Source organism: Haliotis cracherodii, unplaced genomic scaffold (assembly GCF_022045235.1).
Source record: "Haliotis cracherodii isolate W230 unplaced genomic scaffold, xgHalCrac1.p SCAF_9, whole genome shotgun sequence".
Taxonomy (NCBI): Eukaryota; Metazoa; Mollusca; class Gastropoda; order Lepetellida; family Haliotidae; genus Haliotis; species Haliotis cracherodii.
In genome coordinates, this window is record NW_027266343.1 from 7,802,603 (window position 1) to 7,821,831 (window position 19,229).

At 37.6% G+C, this 19,229-nt stretch overlaps 1 protein-coding gene across 1 annotated transcript in view; it reads right to left on the reverse strand.

Moving 5' to 3' along the window:
- Positions 1-19,229, reverse strand: part of LOC139452234 (uncharacterized) — a 131,637-nt gene that overhangs the window by 86,428 nt on the left and 25,980 nt on the right. The window contains exons 4-6 of the mRNA XM_071233634.1: positions 16,505-18,478; positions 13,850-14,263; positions 2,983-3,053 (exon numbers count right to left, since the gene is read on the reverse strand). Of these exons, the coding sequence (XP_071089735.1) occupies positions 2,983-3,053; positions 13,850-14,263; positions 16,505-18,478 (2,459 nt within the window). The remainder of the gene's footprint in view (positions 1-2,982; positions 3,054-13,849; positions 14,264-16,504; positions 18,479-19,229) is intronic.

The window sequence follows — 19,229 nt, forward strand, 5'->3', positions numbered from 1 at the left end:
GGATTAGAAGCCAAACAACATAGAAATGTATTTTCAGTCTCTTGGTGATGACATTAAACATCAAAATGTTTGGAATCCGTTATCATAATAATACAGATGGAAATGTTTTTCAGTCACTTTGTAAAATAACTGAATATTGAGGTGTTTAATAAATTTTAAAATGTTACATATTTTGACTGTAACAAAATATACACACTATAAAAAAAGCAATGCTCAGGTGAAATATTTACTTTGTGTTGTAAGCAAAAATAGTGTAAACGAAAATCGCAAAATTACCAAGCAAGTGACTTATCAAAACTTCGTCACCATTACCGATGCTACCCACAAATATACCTACATTTCCTTATTATCTCGAAAACTGTATTTCATTTTGTGGATCGAATGTGACCATACGCCCCTATTACTACCCATAAAAGTGACTAATGTGCTTACGAATGGCGCAGCAGAGGTCGCGAACTAGTCTAGATTTCTGCTATACATCCGGGTACTCACTGGGAAAAAACAATAACAAAGGCAACAACCAGTCCCGGGGAATTGCTTTAGATCAGTGCCCCTTTAAGTTCTGTGATTGTTTTGTAATACATGTACTTGTTTTCCCAAATGACCTCTATATCGTTTTTATACTGCTACATGAGTGTTAATTCCCTTCAACATGAGAAGGGCTTCATTCATAATACTATGAATGCTTCCAATACCTGAGAGAATAAATATATTGGAAGGTGGGTTCCATTAGATACACTTGTAAATGACATGACGGATGATGCTTCCAAGGACCCTGCTATCTGGGCAGAGACTAAAAAAAATATGCAGGGATTTGTGTAGGGCCCTCATTCTACAGTGGTAATAGGTAGCTTGAAGTTTATAGAAGTCTACTTTATACATGTTGATATGCACAAAACCTTTGTGCGAGGTCCACACATAGTGGTATAGCTTAATCGTGCACATGAGAGAGAGAGAGAGAGAGAGAGAGAGAGAGAGAGAGACAGAGACAGAGAGACAGAGAGAGACAGAGAGAGACAGAGACAGAGACCCTCTATTTTTGTAATAAGAATCTTTACTATAATAAGCTGTCATTTTGTTTGTGTATCAGGGATGTAATGTCAATCTTTTCATTATCTGATTTGGTTGTCTTCTTTGGTGGTCACCATCTTTGAGAAGCCGTTCAAAAGAAAGAACAGCGATCTGAATGGATATCATGTTTTTATCACAAATGGCACAATTCATGATCTACATGGGGTGGTGCTTTGAATGAGACAAGAAAGTCAATGTGCAAGGTCAAAGGCAATCTCATTAAAATCAGATCTTAGTTCTCGTTATCGCTAAACAAAGATCTGAGGGCATCCCATTACAGGTCAGAACGACCTTTCATCTGACGAATCAAAGCGTTGCTTACCAGATCATGAAAGTGACAGTCAGAATGTGTTTTCTAATCATGCCAACTCGAAAACGTTAACACTGTGTATTCTGAACAATGGTTACGTCCCGTACGACTGATTTCGTCAAAATTGTCGCCTATCTTTTGCTTCCATGGGGTAAATATTTGAACGGAGGAGGCGCTGCACAGTACGTGGGAAGCACTGCCATACAATCTCAACCGTATATAAGACATTCCGGAATGTTCTTTTGTTCAGTTTTCAAAATTTTAATGGAGAACTGTGTCAACATATTTTTCAAGCGTTGTCTGGAATGGAAGTCGCCAGGTCGAAACAAGTGCCGTAAAGCTCGAGAAAGCTGCTTTCTAATTGGCTGTTAGCTTCTTGTTAGTCGTTTTAGTGGTCAGTCAAAGTTAGCGAAAGGTCGGTTTGACGTGACCCGTAATGGAATGTCCTCAGATCTTTGTTTAGCTGCAGTGAGAATTATGATCTGATTTTAATGAGATTGGGTCAAAGGGAGAAAACTAGACTTTGAAACAGGCTTGAGCACACTCTCAGCTCGTTAAGAGCTTCCACAGGGCAATACACTTAACATACAATTATTGATGTAACCTGTCAAAAGGCATCTAACATAAATTCATTTAACATACATTAAATTTGTGGTTTCGTGATATCAAATATGGTTAATATAAGTATTCAGCCAGTTACTCCCAAGGAAAGATTTTAGCACTGAAGGATGCAAGGGCTGCTTAACCAGTCTTGTTTAGTCAGATATACGGTAATGCAGGAAGCTTCAAAAGAGTAAGTCTAGTGGCTTCAAACTTGGGAACCTTACCATTTTGGATACTGTATTCGACATAATAAGCGCCCATAGGGACATTTGCTAATACATTGGTTAGTGAACAATCCCAATTAGCAACCCTTTCGATTGATCAATGTACACAAGACTTATTTATTCACGTATGATACGCACTCGTGTGTTATATAAACCCTTAATCATGGGCAATTAAATTATGGAAAAATATATCTGTCGTATATAAACATTTCAGGCTGTCAGCATAAACCATGAAATTTATCTTTCACCAAAATAATGTTCTAATAAGAGCCCCCTATTTCTAATTTTGAGAGCATGCGCTTGCGTGCGTGCATGCGTGTGTGTGTTGATTTTGTTAGTTTGAGTATACTTCCACTCTTGACTATGTTATTTCTGCTGACCTTGAATTTGGCAGGATGGCAATAAAATTCTTATCTAATTTCAATCATATGTCAAGTTGAATTGAATTCATATGAAAAAAGCTCAAGTTATCATCGTCATAAGTGTATTGGATCATGACTTCTTGACCTTTAATCATTGCTCATCGCATGGAACAACATTTCTAGTTTCAAACTTGTGACATTTCTAGTTGAAGCATACATACCCTACAGTCACTACTTTGCAAATGAGCAAAAGAGTGAATACTATCTTTGTCCCATAAACTGGTTCCATCCATTGACAAAGGTTAAGCAAATACTGATCAAATGAAAAATGGTTGATATAACACTCTTTATGAATACAGTGTAGTGAGAATGGTTTCCCAAACTTACCAATGCCATTTGTAAACTAACTTACCCTTGTTTTGGCCAACTTTCCTATTGACAGCATGACCCTTTTCCTCTTTTCATCTTGTGATGTACTGCCTCCTTTAAAAATATGAAAACATTTGAAAATAATGAAATGCCAATCATCCCCTCCCCTTCCCCAACATTGTTCACCTGAATTGTTTTGTAATATGTTTAAACTAAGCTGAAATTTAGATAATGAAAATAAACCTAAGTTTGTGAGAGCTCTTGGGGAAATAGCTATAAAGTACTTCATACGGCCCTTATGTCATCATTCTACAGTTATATTGAAGTGTATAAGACATGAATGGACTGTCTTGCAAGGTTACTGTTAAATCATCTACTCGCGTAATTCTGATTCTGAATTATTAGTTGTTGCTATTTTGCAGGAATTAGACAATATAATGATAATAATTCATAATTAAATGAACCTCTATTAAGTAAAATGAAACTGACAAAAATTTCATCCTTGTTTTCTTATATTAATATGGCTGAAAAACCAATAAAATACTGTAGTCTTGAGTATAGTGCGCACACAAGCATTATGTGCACCCCGTTGTAGGTGATTCAGTATTTTGGACAAAAAATTACATTGTATCCCTCCAGCGAATTCATGCAGGTAAACGATCGGGTGATAACAAACTTGGTCAATACAAATTTGTGATAAAACATCACCAGAAAATATTATTTACCGTTTAAATAGTATTACCTGTTCTGCTAGGCATTGTTTTATATGCAGAGATTAAGATTAGTCATTACTATGATAATTTTCTCATAAACGTAGCCGGAAAAAGCAATCAGCTGTACACACTTTTTGTCTCATCTACAAATGATTCGGTTAAAATATTATCCTAAACCTAAAAGGTCGGGGTATATAGTTATACCAAGGTTCCGTCCCTCTGTCCGTCCGAAAACTTTGCGATTTCTCTTAAACTATTCAGTGGATTCATCTCACACTTAGTACATATAATCTGTGTCATATGGAGGGGTGCAGTCAAAAGAAAAAAAATGTTTTTATGAATTTTCAAATTTTTTTTATGAATTTTTCAAACCCCAACCCTATCCATTTCTAATGAAACACTTTGTCCTCGCGATTTCTCTTAAACTATTCAGTGGATTCATCTCACACTTAGTACATATAATCTGTGTCATATGGAGGGGTGCAGTCAAAAGAAAAAAAATGTTTTTATTAATTTTCAATTTTTTTTATGAATTTTTCAAACCCTAACCCTATCCATTTTCTAATGAAACACTTTGTCCTCGCGATTTCTCTTAAACTATTCAGTGGATTCATCTCAAACTTAGTACATATAATCTGTGTCATATGGAGGGATGCAGTCAAAAGAAAAACAGTGTTTATAATAATTTTCCATTTTTTTATGAATTTTCCAAACCATAACCCTATCTATTTTCTAATGAAACACTTTGTCCGCGCAATTTCTCTTAAACTACAAAACTAAAAATTTGAAACTACTGACACACTAGGAGGGTCGGGGTCATTAGTGAGACACGCTCACTTTTGCTCTTGTTTTATCAGGAATAATATATTCAGATATCGTGTTATTTTCATTGCAGCTTTACTATATATACTACTCAAAAGAAATTAAAGAACAGTATTGCTGATCCTCATGACATTTCTTGAAACACTTCTGGTAGTCATGCAAATGAATTGAAAACATGAACAAAACACAGGAATATTGTCGCCCAAACACAACGCTGCACCTGTCCTTAGCAATAACCAACACAATTTTCATGCTCAGCATATGAAAGTGGTGATGTTCATGGTGCACGTGCATGCTTTCCCTTTAAGAAGGCCATGACGATGATTGTGTTATCACACTTTCCAAAACCATGCCACAGAGACGACATCTGACTGATGTTGATAGAGGACGAGCTAATGCTTGGCTCCGGGATGGCCTTTCTTTACGTGAGGTGGGCACAAGATTGCAGGTGTCCCCCTCTGTCATTCCCACCCTTTGGCATCGTTTTGGCATCGAGTGCAAGAGCGACATCGTTCTGGACGGCCAAGGTGTACCTCACAACGTGATGACCGATACCTGGTTCTCCAAGCACTCAGGCAGCGAACATCAACAGCAAACAACCTCAGGTTACAGTTAAGGGCTGTCAATAACACTGTCGTTAGTGATCAGACTGTGCGAAACTGTTTACGAGCTGCGAACTTGAGAAGTCAACGACATGCAGTGAGACCACCTTTACGTCCAGTTCACAGAACAGCACGTCTGGCTTGGTGTCGACAACATGTGCGTTGGAACAGACAGCAATGGTCTCGTGTACTGTTTACAGACGAATCGCGATTCTGTTTGCAGCTCAATGATGGAAGAATACAGGTGTGGCGTCGTACTGGAGAGAGATTCACTGATGCCACAGTACGTGAACGTGTCGCTTTTGGTGGGGGATCAGTGATGGTATGGGGAGGATTCAGTTGGAATCACAGGACTCCTCTGTACCATATTGTCGGGAATCTGAATGCTGCCAGGTACCGTGATGAGATTCTTGAATCCCTGGTATTGCCCACACTTCGTCAGATTGGTCAAGGTGCTGTCCTTCAGGACGATAATGCAAGACCCCATCGTACTCGGATTATCACTGACTATCACAGACAAAGGCAGATTACCGTTATGCAATGGCCTGCTTATTCGCCAGATCTGGCGCCAATTGAACATCTTTGGGATGCCTTGGGAAGAGCTGTTCAAGCTAACCATCCACCTCCTGTTAATCTCCAGCAACTGTTAGGATTTCTTCATCAGGAATGGCAAGCAATTCCACAGGCAACACTGCAGCAGCTTGTCTGATCTATGCGCAGAAGATGTCAGGACTGTATTGCTTCCAGTGGTGGGTATACCCGATATTGAAGGAACAGGATTATCCTGAACTGTAGTGTGTGACTTTTGATTTATAGGGTACATGCAGTTCATATTGTTTTGCTCTGGTCAGCTGTATGCCAGCGTTTCTTTCGTCAATGAAATGGCATGATTAAATACTTATCTTTCCCAATCAGTGTTGTTCCTGTGTCCACGATTTATATTTTGAGTGATTTTGGGTGTTCTTTAACTTCTTTTGAGTAGTATATATTTGAAATAATAATAACCATAAGTGAGGCACTTTTGTACAGCTGATCCCTATTGCCAGATATTTTTACATATGGAACAATTTGACCAGTCAACATCGAGACTCCCACCTTTCCAATCGAGAATTATTATAGTCAAACTGCATAAAATATGACTTTGAACGGGTCAAAGGATGACATTTATGATATATGTATCCATTCTCTGTCAAATGAAGTTTGTTTCAACATGTTCAAGGCATCATTAGCTGTAATTGGACTGTGTTTGGTGTAAATAACGGTGAGTTGAGGGATCTACCGATCACTTCACAAACGATTTCATAGAAAATAATGTAAACAAAAGTGAATGAAATTTTGAATATAATTAACGAAATAGGTTACAAACACAAGACCAAATATACAATGAACAATATTATGACAGTGTAATTACATATCTAATTTAATTTGTGTCTTCAGTTACGTGCTCACGGTATTGAGTGAGTGAGTGAGTGAGTTTTGTTTAACACCACTTTTAACAGTATTCCAGTTATATCACGGCGTGTCAGCTTAATGTGGGAGGAAAGCCTGAAGTGATGGAGGTTTCAGACGTTTACCACTTCAGTAAAACCCACGAGCGAGGGTATGGTGCTGACAAACCTAGAAACATAATCGGGGCGAACCAGGATTCGAACCCAAAATCATAGGTTTCTGGCGTGCCCAAGGGACGCAACTCTGCACAGGGAATTACGGAGCCTAAGATGACTTGGCCACCCATGCCCCCGCTCACGGTATTGTCTTTGTGTTGGGAAAAAAAAGTTATGATGGTGTGTATTTATAATGTGCACCCTTCTCTAGACAGCTGTGTATTTCTTTTCAAAAAGTGCACAGGTTAGAAACAAATTACAGTATGCAATATAATTTCTGACCTGAAATATGTTTTATCTCTTAGAAATAATAACAACGTACACGTCACTCGTATCATAAAGAGATGGCATAATTGGCAACTGTCTGCTAATTGTGCTAAATAAACTAACAGCAATGGACTGCAGACCAGGGTTTTACTCGCCAGTGTTCCTTGGCCCAAAAATTCAACAGAAGAATGTGAATTATTAATATTATAGATCTCAAGATCCTCGACAAGATGTTTGTTTCTTGTTCAACCACCTAAGATCCACATGGAATCCATACAGAACTTGCACACCTCCCTCGGGGTGATGTCTGGATTTTCAGGATGCATGCCTATCACCATGTGCCCATTCATCCGGGTTTACATATATACAGTGCTATCTATACATACATACAAAGGCAAGGGGAACCAGGTCACATGGTTTGATAATGGCTATTTGTCTTGGCCAACTTAATTGACTACATGATCGCAGTGAGATACATTCCTGGAAAACCCAACATTCTGGTAGACAGATTGTCCAGATGAGAGACAGTGGTAATGACAGAATGGTAACTCCATCTGTACGTTTTTTCCTGGATCATGAAAACTTGGGAAACCCCTCATCTGGATCTCTTTGATTCTTGCCTAAACCACAAACTACCGTTGTATATCAGTCCAGTACCAGATCCGCAAGCAGTGCAATTGGGAGCCTCATCCATGGATGGAACGGGATGAAAGCCTATGCCTTCCCTCCCTCATCTCCTCTAGGCCTCGCCCTAAAGAAGCTGGATCCCCAGGACCTTCTCACTGCTCATGACAGAACCCCACAAATTTCCTTTACATAGAGACATAAACCAGCCTTGATTTGACACCTTCCACCAGACCCTATCAAGTCTTCATCTGTCTTTATCGTGAGCAAAACACAGGCTTTTGCTTCTCCAAGTCTGCCTCCGCAGCTGTGGCACAATATGGAGATCATTGTCCGGAGACATATATGACAACAGGTGGGACAAGTTGGACCAGTGGAGATGAAGTCATGGATTGGGAGGTGTCGCTGTCCCTATTCCATTGATTTTCTTCTATCAAACAAGTTTCGACATGGAGGTAAAGTGAGATAAGGTTGGACTATCTGTTGGGTGTCATCCAGTACACAACAGGCATATGAAAATATTTCACATGGGGATTGCACTCAGTCATCCTTCTTTAAAACTACTGTTATATTGCTGATAATCCCTGTATTCATTCTAATGGATATCATTATGTTATTTTTACGTCACTTCCGGTCTTCTACTACCGCTTTTGACACCATTTTCAGTCTTTTACTACCGGTAGAATGGAGGAAAAACTACAATCTGTTAATTGCCTGTGCTGCACCAATAGGTGCCAGAGAGTAGATCTCCTGAAGATCAGGCTGTATGTTACGCAGGAGAGAGCTAGTGAAGGTGTTCTGCTACCCCAATTGACAGCTTGCAAACACTTGTTCCAAGGAAACCGAGATCCAGGACACAAGACTCGTGGCACAATCCTAGAAGACGTTTGGGCCCCTGATGATAACTTGATGCGATGATGGACTTATCCCATCCCGCCACTGTAGCTTTGCTGATGTCTTTGTCAGAATTTGTTTTACATGAGATAAAGAGCTCTTCTAACCTTATTGATGGGGATCCGTAGCAGCCAGGTAGAACTTGAGAGCTCTTAAAGGAGACAATAGACGATCAGCTGGGATGGTGTAATATCTGTGACTTTGGGGACCAGTGGATTAGTCTTGGTTCTTTGCCTCAAATTCGGGAATAGATCTTAAAGTGATTGAGTTAGGAGCATGAGTAAGACTAGAATAGTCCAGTGCATGGAGCTCAGAGACCCCAGCTGCTTTTGCCATGGCTTGTAAAAAGACTGCTTTCTTTGAATTTTTAAGCAAAGTAGCGGACGTGAGAGCCAAAGGGTTCTGCTAGTAGTTGCATTTCGGAAATATACATGGGATATGAATATCTTCTAGGAGGAATGGGTGCATGAGTCTGTTTAAGATCATAAACAAGAGGCCCATAAGGCCTGTATCGCTCACCTGGATATTTCTGCAATCATTACTAAATATACATTTGCATTGTACATATATATAATACTGCAAATATTTTGTAATTTTGACTCTGTCAGCATTTAAAATGGGTGGGTGGCAAATCTGACGGCATGAACATGTATTTCTCTAGATACAAATGTAACATAAAGATCTGAACTGTTTCCATGATATGATCCAGGATAAATCATATTAAAGGTATTATTCTCTTCATAACAAACACATGTAAACAATGTATCTATTTATCATAGGGTGGGGATAATATCGGTTTGCATGTAATGGTCAATGTTCTAACTCCTTTTAAGACTAAGGAGTGCTGGACAGATGAACAGAAGGGCAAGTCCTGGTAGCATACGGTGGGGATCTTAACTGTGTCCAAGTTATAAACTCTTTTAGCCCTGCCCCTTAGTCCCCGGGGGTGGGGGTAGGGTTTAGCCCCTCCATTTCTCCAATTTGAATCCCCACCATTGGAGAATGCTTCCATGGTTGATATCTATCTCTTAGTTCCAGAGAAGAAGTCGTTAAAAAACAATAAGCCAAATTACTCAGCCCCTTGGGGGGTCAGCCCCAAAATTTCTTCAATTTTGAAGGAGATGTCATTTGAATAAATTGTTGACGTACGGATGACGGACGATGGACAGACGACGGATGCCAAGGAGGAGCATCCACCATCTGACTGTGGGGATCTGCTTGGTCAGTTCATCCTCAATCATGAGAAGCATTAAAACAAAAACGTATTCCAGTGGACAGGGAATACCCTTGTGAAGAAGGAAGCGGGACCCAATGTAAAAATCATGTCATGGATGCGGTGAGTTCCATCTTGGAAGGATGTATGATGAATCCGAGGCATGTCGTGAGCTGAGTCAGAAAAGTTTGATTCTGATACAGTTGAGACTTGTCCTGGTCTGCTGCCAGAAAATCGTCTAAGTATCCATGTAGATTAACACGATGGAGGCTGATCACTGGTGCTGTTATTCTGGTGAATAACTATAGAGATATATGACGTCTTTTTACTGCAAAGTGGAGACCTTTTTGTGATGACTGATGGATCGTCAGGTGCACGTGGAGAAAGGTATCCTGTAGATGTCTTGTAGATGTCTAAGTGTTGAGCATAGTTTCTTGAAATATTTCATATGGAATCTTGGAAGAGGGATCAGGAAGAAGTTGTTCAACTTCTTGACATTGATAATCATCCTCATTTCAGTGGTATTTTTCTTCAGTACCAAGAATACTGGAGAATAAAATCCCTTCCTGGTGTCTGTGTCTTGGAGTACCTGATTGGCTACAGTGATATTGATGCATCAGATTTCTCCGGAGTCAACCACGCTGACGACTGGTGTTCTATCACCATCAGGTCTCTCCCAGAGAAAACAGTCTACTTCTATGGCTCCTCTGGTTTAAAGACATTTAACTTTTCCAGCCTTGAGTTTCCAATTGTCTCCTTTGTCCCATTCGTGCCTTGAAGTTTTACTTATTTGCAACCAATCCTCACTGGCATAGAAGAATTTTTCTATTTGTACTTTTCTGAACCTCATCATCAACTAATGACATACAATTGATATTCAACAATACAACGTTAAAACTGTAATAATGCTGAAATGCTACAACGTTAACGCTACATGTTTTGTGACAACAGAAAATGGAAAAAAAAACTTTCATTGGTAAGAGAGTATCAACATAATGTTATTCTTGCAGCAACAGTGGTTATCATTATGTGTTATTAGGACAGGGCGAGGAGAGCAGATGTCTGATGAATCAAGGGCGAAAATGCAGCCATTATGCTGTAAACTTCATGTTGTACATGTGGGAGGATACAGATTCTTAATTCAGTGTGTTCAGAACTGACATCAGATACTCGACATAAGGACCGATAGGGGGATGTGCCTAAGACTAAATTGTGCCAAATCATGGATTTGCCAAAGACTATATGCTTTTTGGAAGGTGCGAACAGATTTTTCCCTTAATATGACTATGCCATGGAGGGCACTTATTTCACAGAGGGATACTTTGGCTTGAAGTTTTACATTGAATTTTTCTCTAGTTAAGGTGTTATTCAAAGTTTGTAATTTCTTTTCAAGCAATCTTAAAAACATTGTCATTTGTTCAGACAATTGCTTGTCCTGTGTTTTCAACTTTCAAATCCAATGAAAGATCACTGTCATTTCAACGCTGAAGCACAACATTGTTTCAACACTGATATCTGATTAAAAAAATTATCTTTCTACATCACATCAAGCCAAAACCCGTTCACTGGATGTTTGATTCATAATAAACTTATTAGTGTGGGATACTAGTGTGAAGAAACTGAACATAATAGGTATACACATGCTATTGCCAACTTTTAGAGGAGGTTTTCTAGATGTTGGAAACCCCAATCCCTCCGGACATTCTGGCAATGATGTAACAGAGGTTTTGTATTTACAGGAATTATCAAACAATAGTTATCATTGTTAATAATTCTTATTTTTTTTTAAATCTCAAAATGTTAGCTCTTTGGGGAAAAAACCAATAGAGTGATGAATAGATGAGTGAAACAAGTGCAAAAGTGAGCGTGGCTCACTAATACCCCCGACCCGCCTAGTGTGTCAGTAGTTACAAATTAAATAGCTAGGATAGGGTTAGGCAGGGTTCCCCCTAGACTCCAATATCTGAGTCACCTTGTCTCTGCCTATGAATTTTTGGGAGTCAAAATATTTTTTGAGAGTCAAATGTTTTATTGTATGATTAATGAAATTTAAAGTGTTCACTGTTAATGTTACACTTAAAGTAATGTATCTTTTAAATATCATATGTCTTTAGTTTAAGTTAACATGTGCTAATTAATGTTCTCAGCTGATTGTACTTCAGAGAAATAATGATATATGAATGAAAAACAAAGTTTGTTGGTTTTATTTTTTCACAATCTTTAATTACTTCACAGCTCATGAAACAATTTACAGTGACACTAATACAGGATGAATAAATAACATCAGTCTCAACTGTGAGACATAATTTTTAATCATGGATGGATATTAAAATACATTTCATGTCAGATTATTATTTAATACCACTAACTCATTTACATCTTTTATCTAGTTATCTTGTATTATCTATCAACAGTGAAGTTGAACTAAAGAATTGTGAATACTCGTAATATTTTCTGGTTGAATACAGTTTATTAGCAACAACAAACACGCCCAAAGCTTTACATTTCATATATACCATATTTATTCGTGTATAATACACAGTCATGTATAATACACAACCCTAATTATGGGCAATTAAATCCTGAAAAAAATATCTCTCGTGTATAATACGCACAGACTTTTCTTCAGTCTCATTTCAGGCTGTCATGATCCGTCATCGGAAATAGCATAACAAATCCGAATTGAATTACACAAGTTAATCCTGTTGTTACACAATGTGTCTGTATATCTTTGCATCTATTTTATTAATTTTATTTAAAATTTCATTCAATAATGTTTACCTAAATTTCGGAAAAAACATGTGTCCCTCCGATACTTACAACTTCCGTTTGCCCCGTTCCATAGGTTCCGCTTAACCACATACTGTGACCGCGCCAAATGGCATTGTTCACCGCAACAATGATAATATTTTCTTCTGTTTCATTTTTTACGAGTCTACACATAAACATATGTCATGGTTAACTTTTAGTGAGAAAATAAGCCGAAACGTGAAAAACCTTGTCCATTTGCATAGTTTTCCTTTGTTTACATCACATGCTGTCATCGAAGCCACACGGAGTGTGAGAGTTAAGTTCACTTTGATGAATAAATATATTTTGTCGTGTACCTCACAGTCGCACAGTTTTAGTAGCATATCTATATAATTATGCAAAACAATAAGTAAAGCTCCCGGCTGTTCTGATTTTAGCGTTTGTTTTAAAACGAGAGAAAAGTCTGGTCATGTGACAGGCTATGCAAATTAGCCCATGGCAGTGGTGTTATGCGAAGGTATGTTACTTCTAAAAACGATGATTAATTAAAAACTAGACGTAAATTTTAAGACATTTGCACATGTTTATAATTTAAGTTCAGGTGAGTAGTTGTAATATTTTCATTCCAAAGCTGGTAAACAACAACAGATATTTTGAAATCGCGTCAGTCATGACGCAGTAATGTATTTCTGGACGTATTTTTCCTTAATTGAGGTGAGGTGAGGTGAAATTGGGTTTAACGTCACGTCCAAGATTATTGCACTTATATAGCGACGTGCATGCATGTGTATGTGTGTGTGTGGCTGCTTGTACTAGTCCGGGCTGATGCCGATTTATAGTGCTAGCTCACTGAGATACCATGCCGCAGTTTAACATGAATACCCCACTCAGACACAGTATACTGACTCCGAGCCGACCAGTCCTTGTTTTAGCCCCTTAATGCCGAGCGCCAGACAGGGTAACAACAAGTACAATCTTTTAACGTCTTTTTGTATGACGCGGCCCGGGATCGAACCCTGGACCTTCCGCCTTAATTGAGAGTCATATATGCAAGAATTCTGCGTCAGGGGTTAGGGTTTGAAAAATTCATTAAAAAAATGGAAAATTAATAAAAACATTTTTTTTCTTTTGACTGTACCCCTCCATATGACACAGATTCTATGTACTAAGTTTGAGATGAATTCCCCTGAATAGTTTAAGAGAAATCGCGAGGACAAAGTTTCCGGACGGACGGACGGACGGACGGAATCTTGGAATAACTATATACCTCTGACATTTTGTCGGGGGTATAAAAATATTGGTTACCCAATGAAATATATAGTAACCCAATTAAAATAGAAACCTTCGAAAAAAAAATCAGTTGCTCCAAAGTTATCTGGAGCTCTGTATAGGCCAATCAAAATAATCTAAGTATACATACCTGGTCCCATTGCTTTCATAAACATTGATCTCAGGTTAGCAGCCAATTCAAGGTCTTCTATCAAAAGGAACAATTCGACAGATAGTTTCTCTTCCTTGTGGAAAACATCACCGACAGCCCACAACACAGTTTTCACACCTCTCTCTGTTGCATTGTCATATATGTCTTTCAAACTGAGGACAACCCTTTTTCTGCCATATCGCTTGTACACTTCCTTCAGCAAGTCAGATGTTGCTGTTACTATCTTCTGTCTTTCTTTGTTTTCATTGTTTCCCCATCCAGGAGGCATCAGAACAAATGCTATCACAACAGCTGCTTCATCGATCTTTGCATCAGAAAAATACACCAAGTAGTTTCGGGCAAAACTCAGACTTGAAATTTCCTTGAGAATAGCATCCAAATCAACATCAATCCCTGGAGACAAAACAAAATTGTTATTTATCACAAAATTATTACCATGGCACAATCACAGATTAAATTTCACACAAATAAAGTAAACAGTCCTTCACAAAATAATCCTTCTTTAAGCTCTTAATGCTTAGTAACTGTCAAACCTATTCGACAGTGTGTGTTGCTAGCTGTAGTCTGCAGTCAAAACCTATACGACAGTGTGTGTTGCTTGCTGTAGTCTGCAGTCAAAACCTATTCGACAGTGTGTGTTGTTTGCTGTAGTCTGCAGTCAAAACCTATTTGACAGTGTGTGTTGCTTACTGTAGTCTGCAGTCAAAACCTATTCGACAGGCAAATAACATAACATCCCTAAATATAACTTGCAATGACTATTTACCAAGTATCACTTAAATTATATATAATATGCATAAATACTTTGCTTTCTAAATATCAAAATTTTAAGTAGTTTATATACATCAAAAAGAAATTACCGAAAGTTACAAAAATATTGTTCATATTCTCAGCACACAACCACCCATCACAGCCATAATTTTCAGTCATTGATGAAAAGGAAACACTCAAGTACTTTGATTTCTAAAAATTAGCAGCTTTCTATTTAACTAATGATAAACAAAAACATTCTACATCATTAATCATTGATTGGATGAAATGGATATGATAAGGGTATAACAAACAAATGAATCATGAACCTGTAATACTATTACAATCCTTTGGTTATATCTAACTTAATTTTCTTGAATTACTTACATAGATGTACAAATTGCTGTTGGCAAGCGAAGGTGAAACGTGAGGGCGAGGCCCAATTCGCAATTTGTTCAGTGGGAACAAACTATCATGGGTATTAGATATGACCATAAGTTTTATAATAACGCTTAAAACAATAATAACTGTTAGAAAACTTTTCATGGTAATTGTTCAAAAGATATACTTTAATACATAAAGTAATAAAATGAGATATCATTACAGTGTTCTAAATCACCCAAATATTAAACCACAAATACTTTGTTACACAAACCCAAACATTCAATAATAATCCCTATTGAAGCCATGATTAATCTAAATATAATGATTAACCTAAAGACCATGTAAATTATGGCTTAATTTGGGGTATGTAAGTATTAATGTGAACAAACCTTAATTGCCATACGCCAACAAAAAAAAACATTACCCTAAAATAACATTGACTACACCACTTCACTACATCTGTATTTCATAAGTTTAGACAGTGCACTAATTACCTTGGGCTAATCGTCTAAAACAATAATTGTCACTTGACAGCTGGTCAGTGTCAACAGATACATATTTTAATATTACAAATAGTTCAAAACTATATAAAAACATTCACATAAATGTTAATCCCTAATGTGGTTGGTTGACACAACTGAGCCTTCTTGTGATTGATCAACAAACCCAAACCCATGGAACACCAGGTATACATGTAAGTTAGAAAACCATCGGTCCAGAAGTAGTGTCCACAACTTTTTTATCCCCCTCACAGGAACATTCTCAGTCCCTGGTATGCTCGCCATTGTTGAAAATATTTTTTAGCTACTCATAGATATCAAACACTAAGAATGACATGAATATAGTCATACTGATGTTCAGAAGAATTATAATTTGAAGATTGATTGGTTATACTGTGCTGATGATGCATTGATTGACTTTAAGGGTTTATACATGTAATCATTGTGGGGAAAAACTACGTGTATAACAAAACCCTAATATATAAAATAACATGAAATGTTAAAAACTGTACACAGTGATAAATAAATAAACATCTATCATCAATATGTAACTAAAGATAGATTTTCATTTTTGGAATACATGTACCTTTATAAATGTTACCTGAAATTGTTGTACCCCATGCTGAGATAACTAATTTGAATCCTCAACCAGTGTACATGCAGCAGTACATTCTTGTTGTTTTTGTAATAATGTGTATTTTTCTATCAGGAATAAATGTGCAAAATATTGGTTCATTTGTCCCTTGTTTGATGTAGCCTTGTCTGTTTGAAATCACCCACCCTCTTTACACTGGCTTATGCTAAAAATAACAGTCAAAAGTAGATCAAAGCAGGCCAAAAAGCAATAAATCAGTACATAAATAATCAGTACATCAGTGAGGTTCATTTTGCCACTGTAAAGTACTGACAATATAAATGACATCCAATGAGACTAGATACTGCACGAATGGTGTGATTTGCAATTTTGTTTAACAATCAGACAGCAAACGAAAAGGCTTACCTTTCTTTTGAAGAAATGCTTCAAGTGATGCTTTATTTGCATTTCTCTCACCCCAAACAGGGATAGCAATCACATCTGGCTGCCAACTTCTGATGTCTCCTGTTGCAAGTCTTGCATGTTTTTCAGTAGCACCTGAACCAGGAGAATAGCTTTGAATCACATCCTCAATTTCAAAGGTACTATCTATGCTGTCCTTAGTTGTAATGATGCACTTCTTTTTAGCCTGGATATGTTGCATGAATTCTTTGCCATGTGAAGACCTCAACCATTCAAGATGAACATGTTCAACAGGGAAAGCATTTTTGGCTGGTGTAATTTTCTTGATAGCATCTTTTGCCCTTAAAATTGCTTCTCTTGGCCCACTTATGTGAAATTCACAACTTTGATCAAATTTCCTGAGTGTAACAACAGCATCCTCATTAGTTGTCATCAATTTGAAGGCCTCTTGACCATAAGATGTATGGAATTGATATTCATCCTCAGGCACTGTTATGAACTGCTCTTCTATGAGATGTGTTTCTTCATATTCTTTTATGATGCAGTTAATGGAGTCAGGAGTTTCAGGTGAGGAAAATGCTACCCATTCATTACCTTCATGTTGAGAGACTTCAACTAGTCCAGAATGTGCCTCAATGAACTCCTTTAAACCCTTAAACTGTGCCTTCTGACAGGGTTGAAGATGGACAACCACATGTCTGATAGCCCTTGAAATAATGACCTCAGCTACTGCAGGGTCTCCATGCAGTTTATGCCAAATTTGTAGCTGTCTTTTTTCAATGCTACACACAATGTCGGCAGCCAACAATTGTTTAGAAACTTGGCTCTGGACTTCTGTATTTGTCAAGAGAAGATGGAGATTTTTCTCTGGCAGGGTCAAACTTTTTGTGGCTGGGCTGTGACTGGCCAATTCTTCTAGAATGACTGGCTTTTTCGATAGTATATCAGTTACTTTACTGATAAAAGCCTGAACACAATCATTTTTTCCTGTACAAATGATCAATCTTTGATCAGCCATTACTATGTGTTCAGTCATTTTGTCCAGGTTAAAGGTAACATTTGTCCATGTTGGATACATTTTCTTACATTTGTCTAACCAATCTGCATCTATGATCAATGCAATCTTGACGCTACTGTGCTTGCCTGTGCCTTTTTCTAATTGATGAGCAGCGGGAGGGGATGTGCTATCTTCAAGTCCTTTCTCAGCACTCACAACATTGCCACTCATATTACTTTTCGATCCATCTTTCAAAGGTTGGGATGGTGTGTTTGCCTTGTATCCTTGATTAGCTGAAACTCGAGTGTCTGAGCCATGTAGCTCCTGGTTCCCAGTTGAAACTTCTGGTTGTTCTGTGACATCTACTCTTGCCTCTGGGTTTGTTGGATCTGGAACTTTGCTGCCCTTATCCGCATTCCCTTTCACTGCAGCATTTTGTGATGTACCACGGATAAAATCTCTCAGTTCCAAATTTGCCGTACTAAACACCTTTTCTTGATTTTCTTTATCAGTGACAATAACAATAGAACTATCATTGATTTCTGCTATGAATTTGGCATTTAAGCCAACCAAAGGATCTTCAGAAAGTTTTTGCAATGCATCGTTGAATGTTTTCTCATTAATATACAGTCTCTCCCAGAGTATGAAACTAACATATCTATCAAAGATTTCACAGACCTGATTCATCCATACACAAAACTCGTCAAAGGAAAGTGTTTTTCTATTGCTGTGAAAGAAAACGTTAATTTGGTTATGCTCAAGTTCTGTAATATTCCAAATACAGGCCATTAAGCGTTCACCACTAATCTCTTTTCCTACTCTGGTCCAAAGTCTGGTTTGAGATTTCAGATATTTCCACTGATATGCATCAAGTTTAAGGGACTTTTTACCGTTTGTTCTAACTGGTGGCTCACTTTGACTTTTCCTTGAATCATAGACTTCTGCCTCAAAATATACATGCACACAAATGTCTTCTCCTTCTGAAAACAAAACAAAAATTAATTGAAGTAATATACATAGAATTATAGCTATTTTGTACCATTATCAAAACTTATGTTACTTGCAAAAACAAAATTCCCTTCATTTTTGTGCACAGTTGGTTCTACACTACTGTCATGAAGATCTTTCTTCTTACATGAATGTACACATGTGCTCCACAGGTTAAACACAGGTTGAGAACCCTTTGAACACACATGTGCAATGACTATGCAGCACTGGTGTGAAACATGAATTCAACAACAGATGAAATAAATAGTAATAATTATATGTCATCAGTATATCAAAACAATAGTTATCATTGTTAATAATTCTAAATATACTACATCTATTACATCATTAACCATCATCCAGTAATGGTGGTAGTATTCTTAGAATTATTAACATGGATAACTATTGTTTTGATAATTCTTGCGAATTCTCTACCTTTATTACATCATTGCCAGAATATACCAGAGGGACAGGTTGGTTTTGTAGTTGACAGTATTCCTATAAAACTCTTGAGCTTCCATTTCATATTTCCGTTTCAAAATTCCTCAGGAGATAATTACCTTACAATCACCTCCAGGGGACTTGTCATCAAGTAGTTTGAACAACTCAGTCATATATGTGATACCTTCACTTAAGTTATCATTATATTTGCTGATATTCAATAAATGATGTCTTAAGTTCTATTCTAGCTCATCATTTGCTCAGGTGTATGGCTCTTACATCACTTCTGGCCTATCATACATC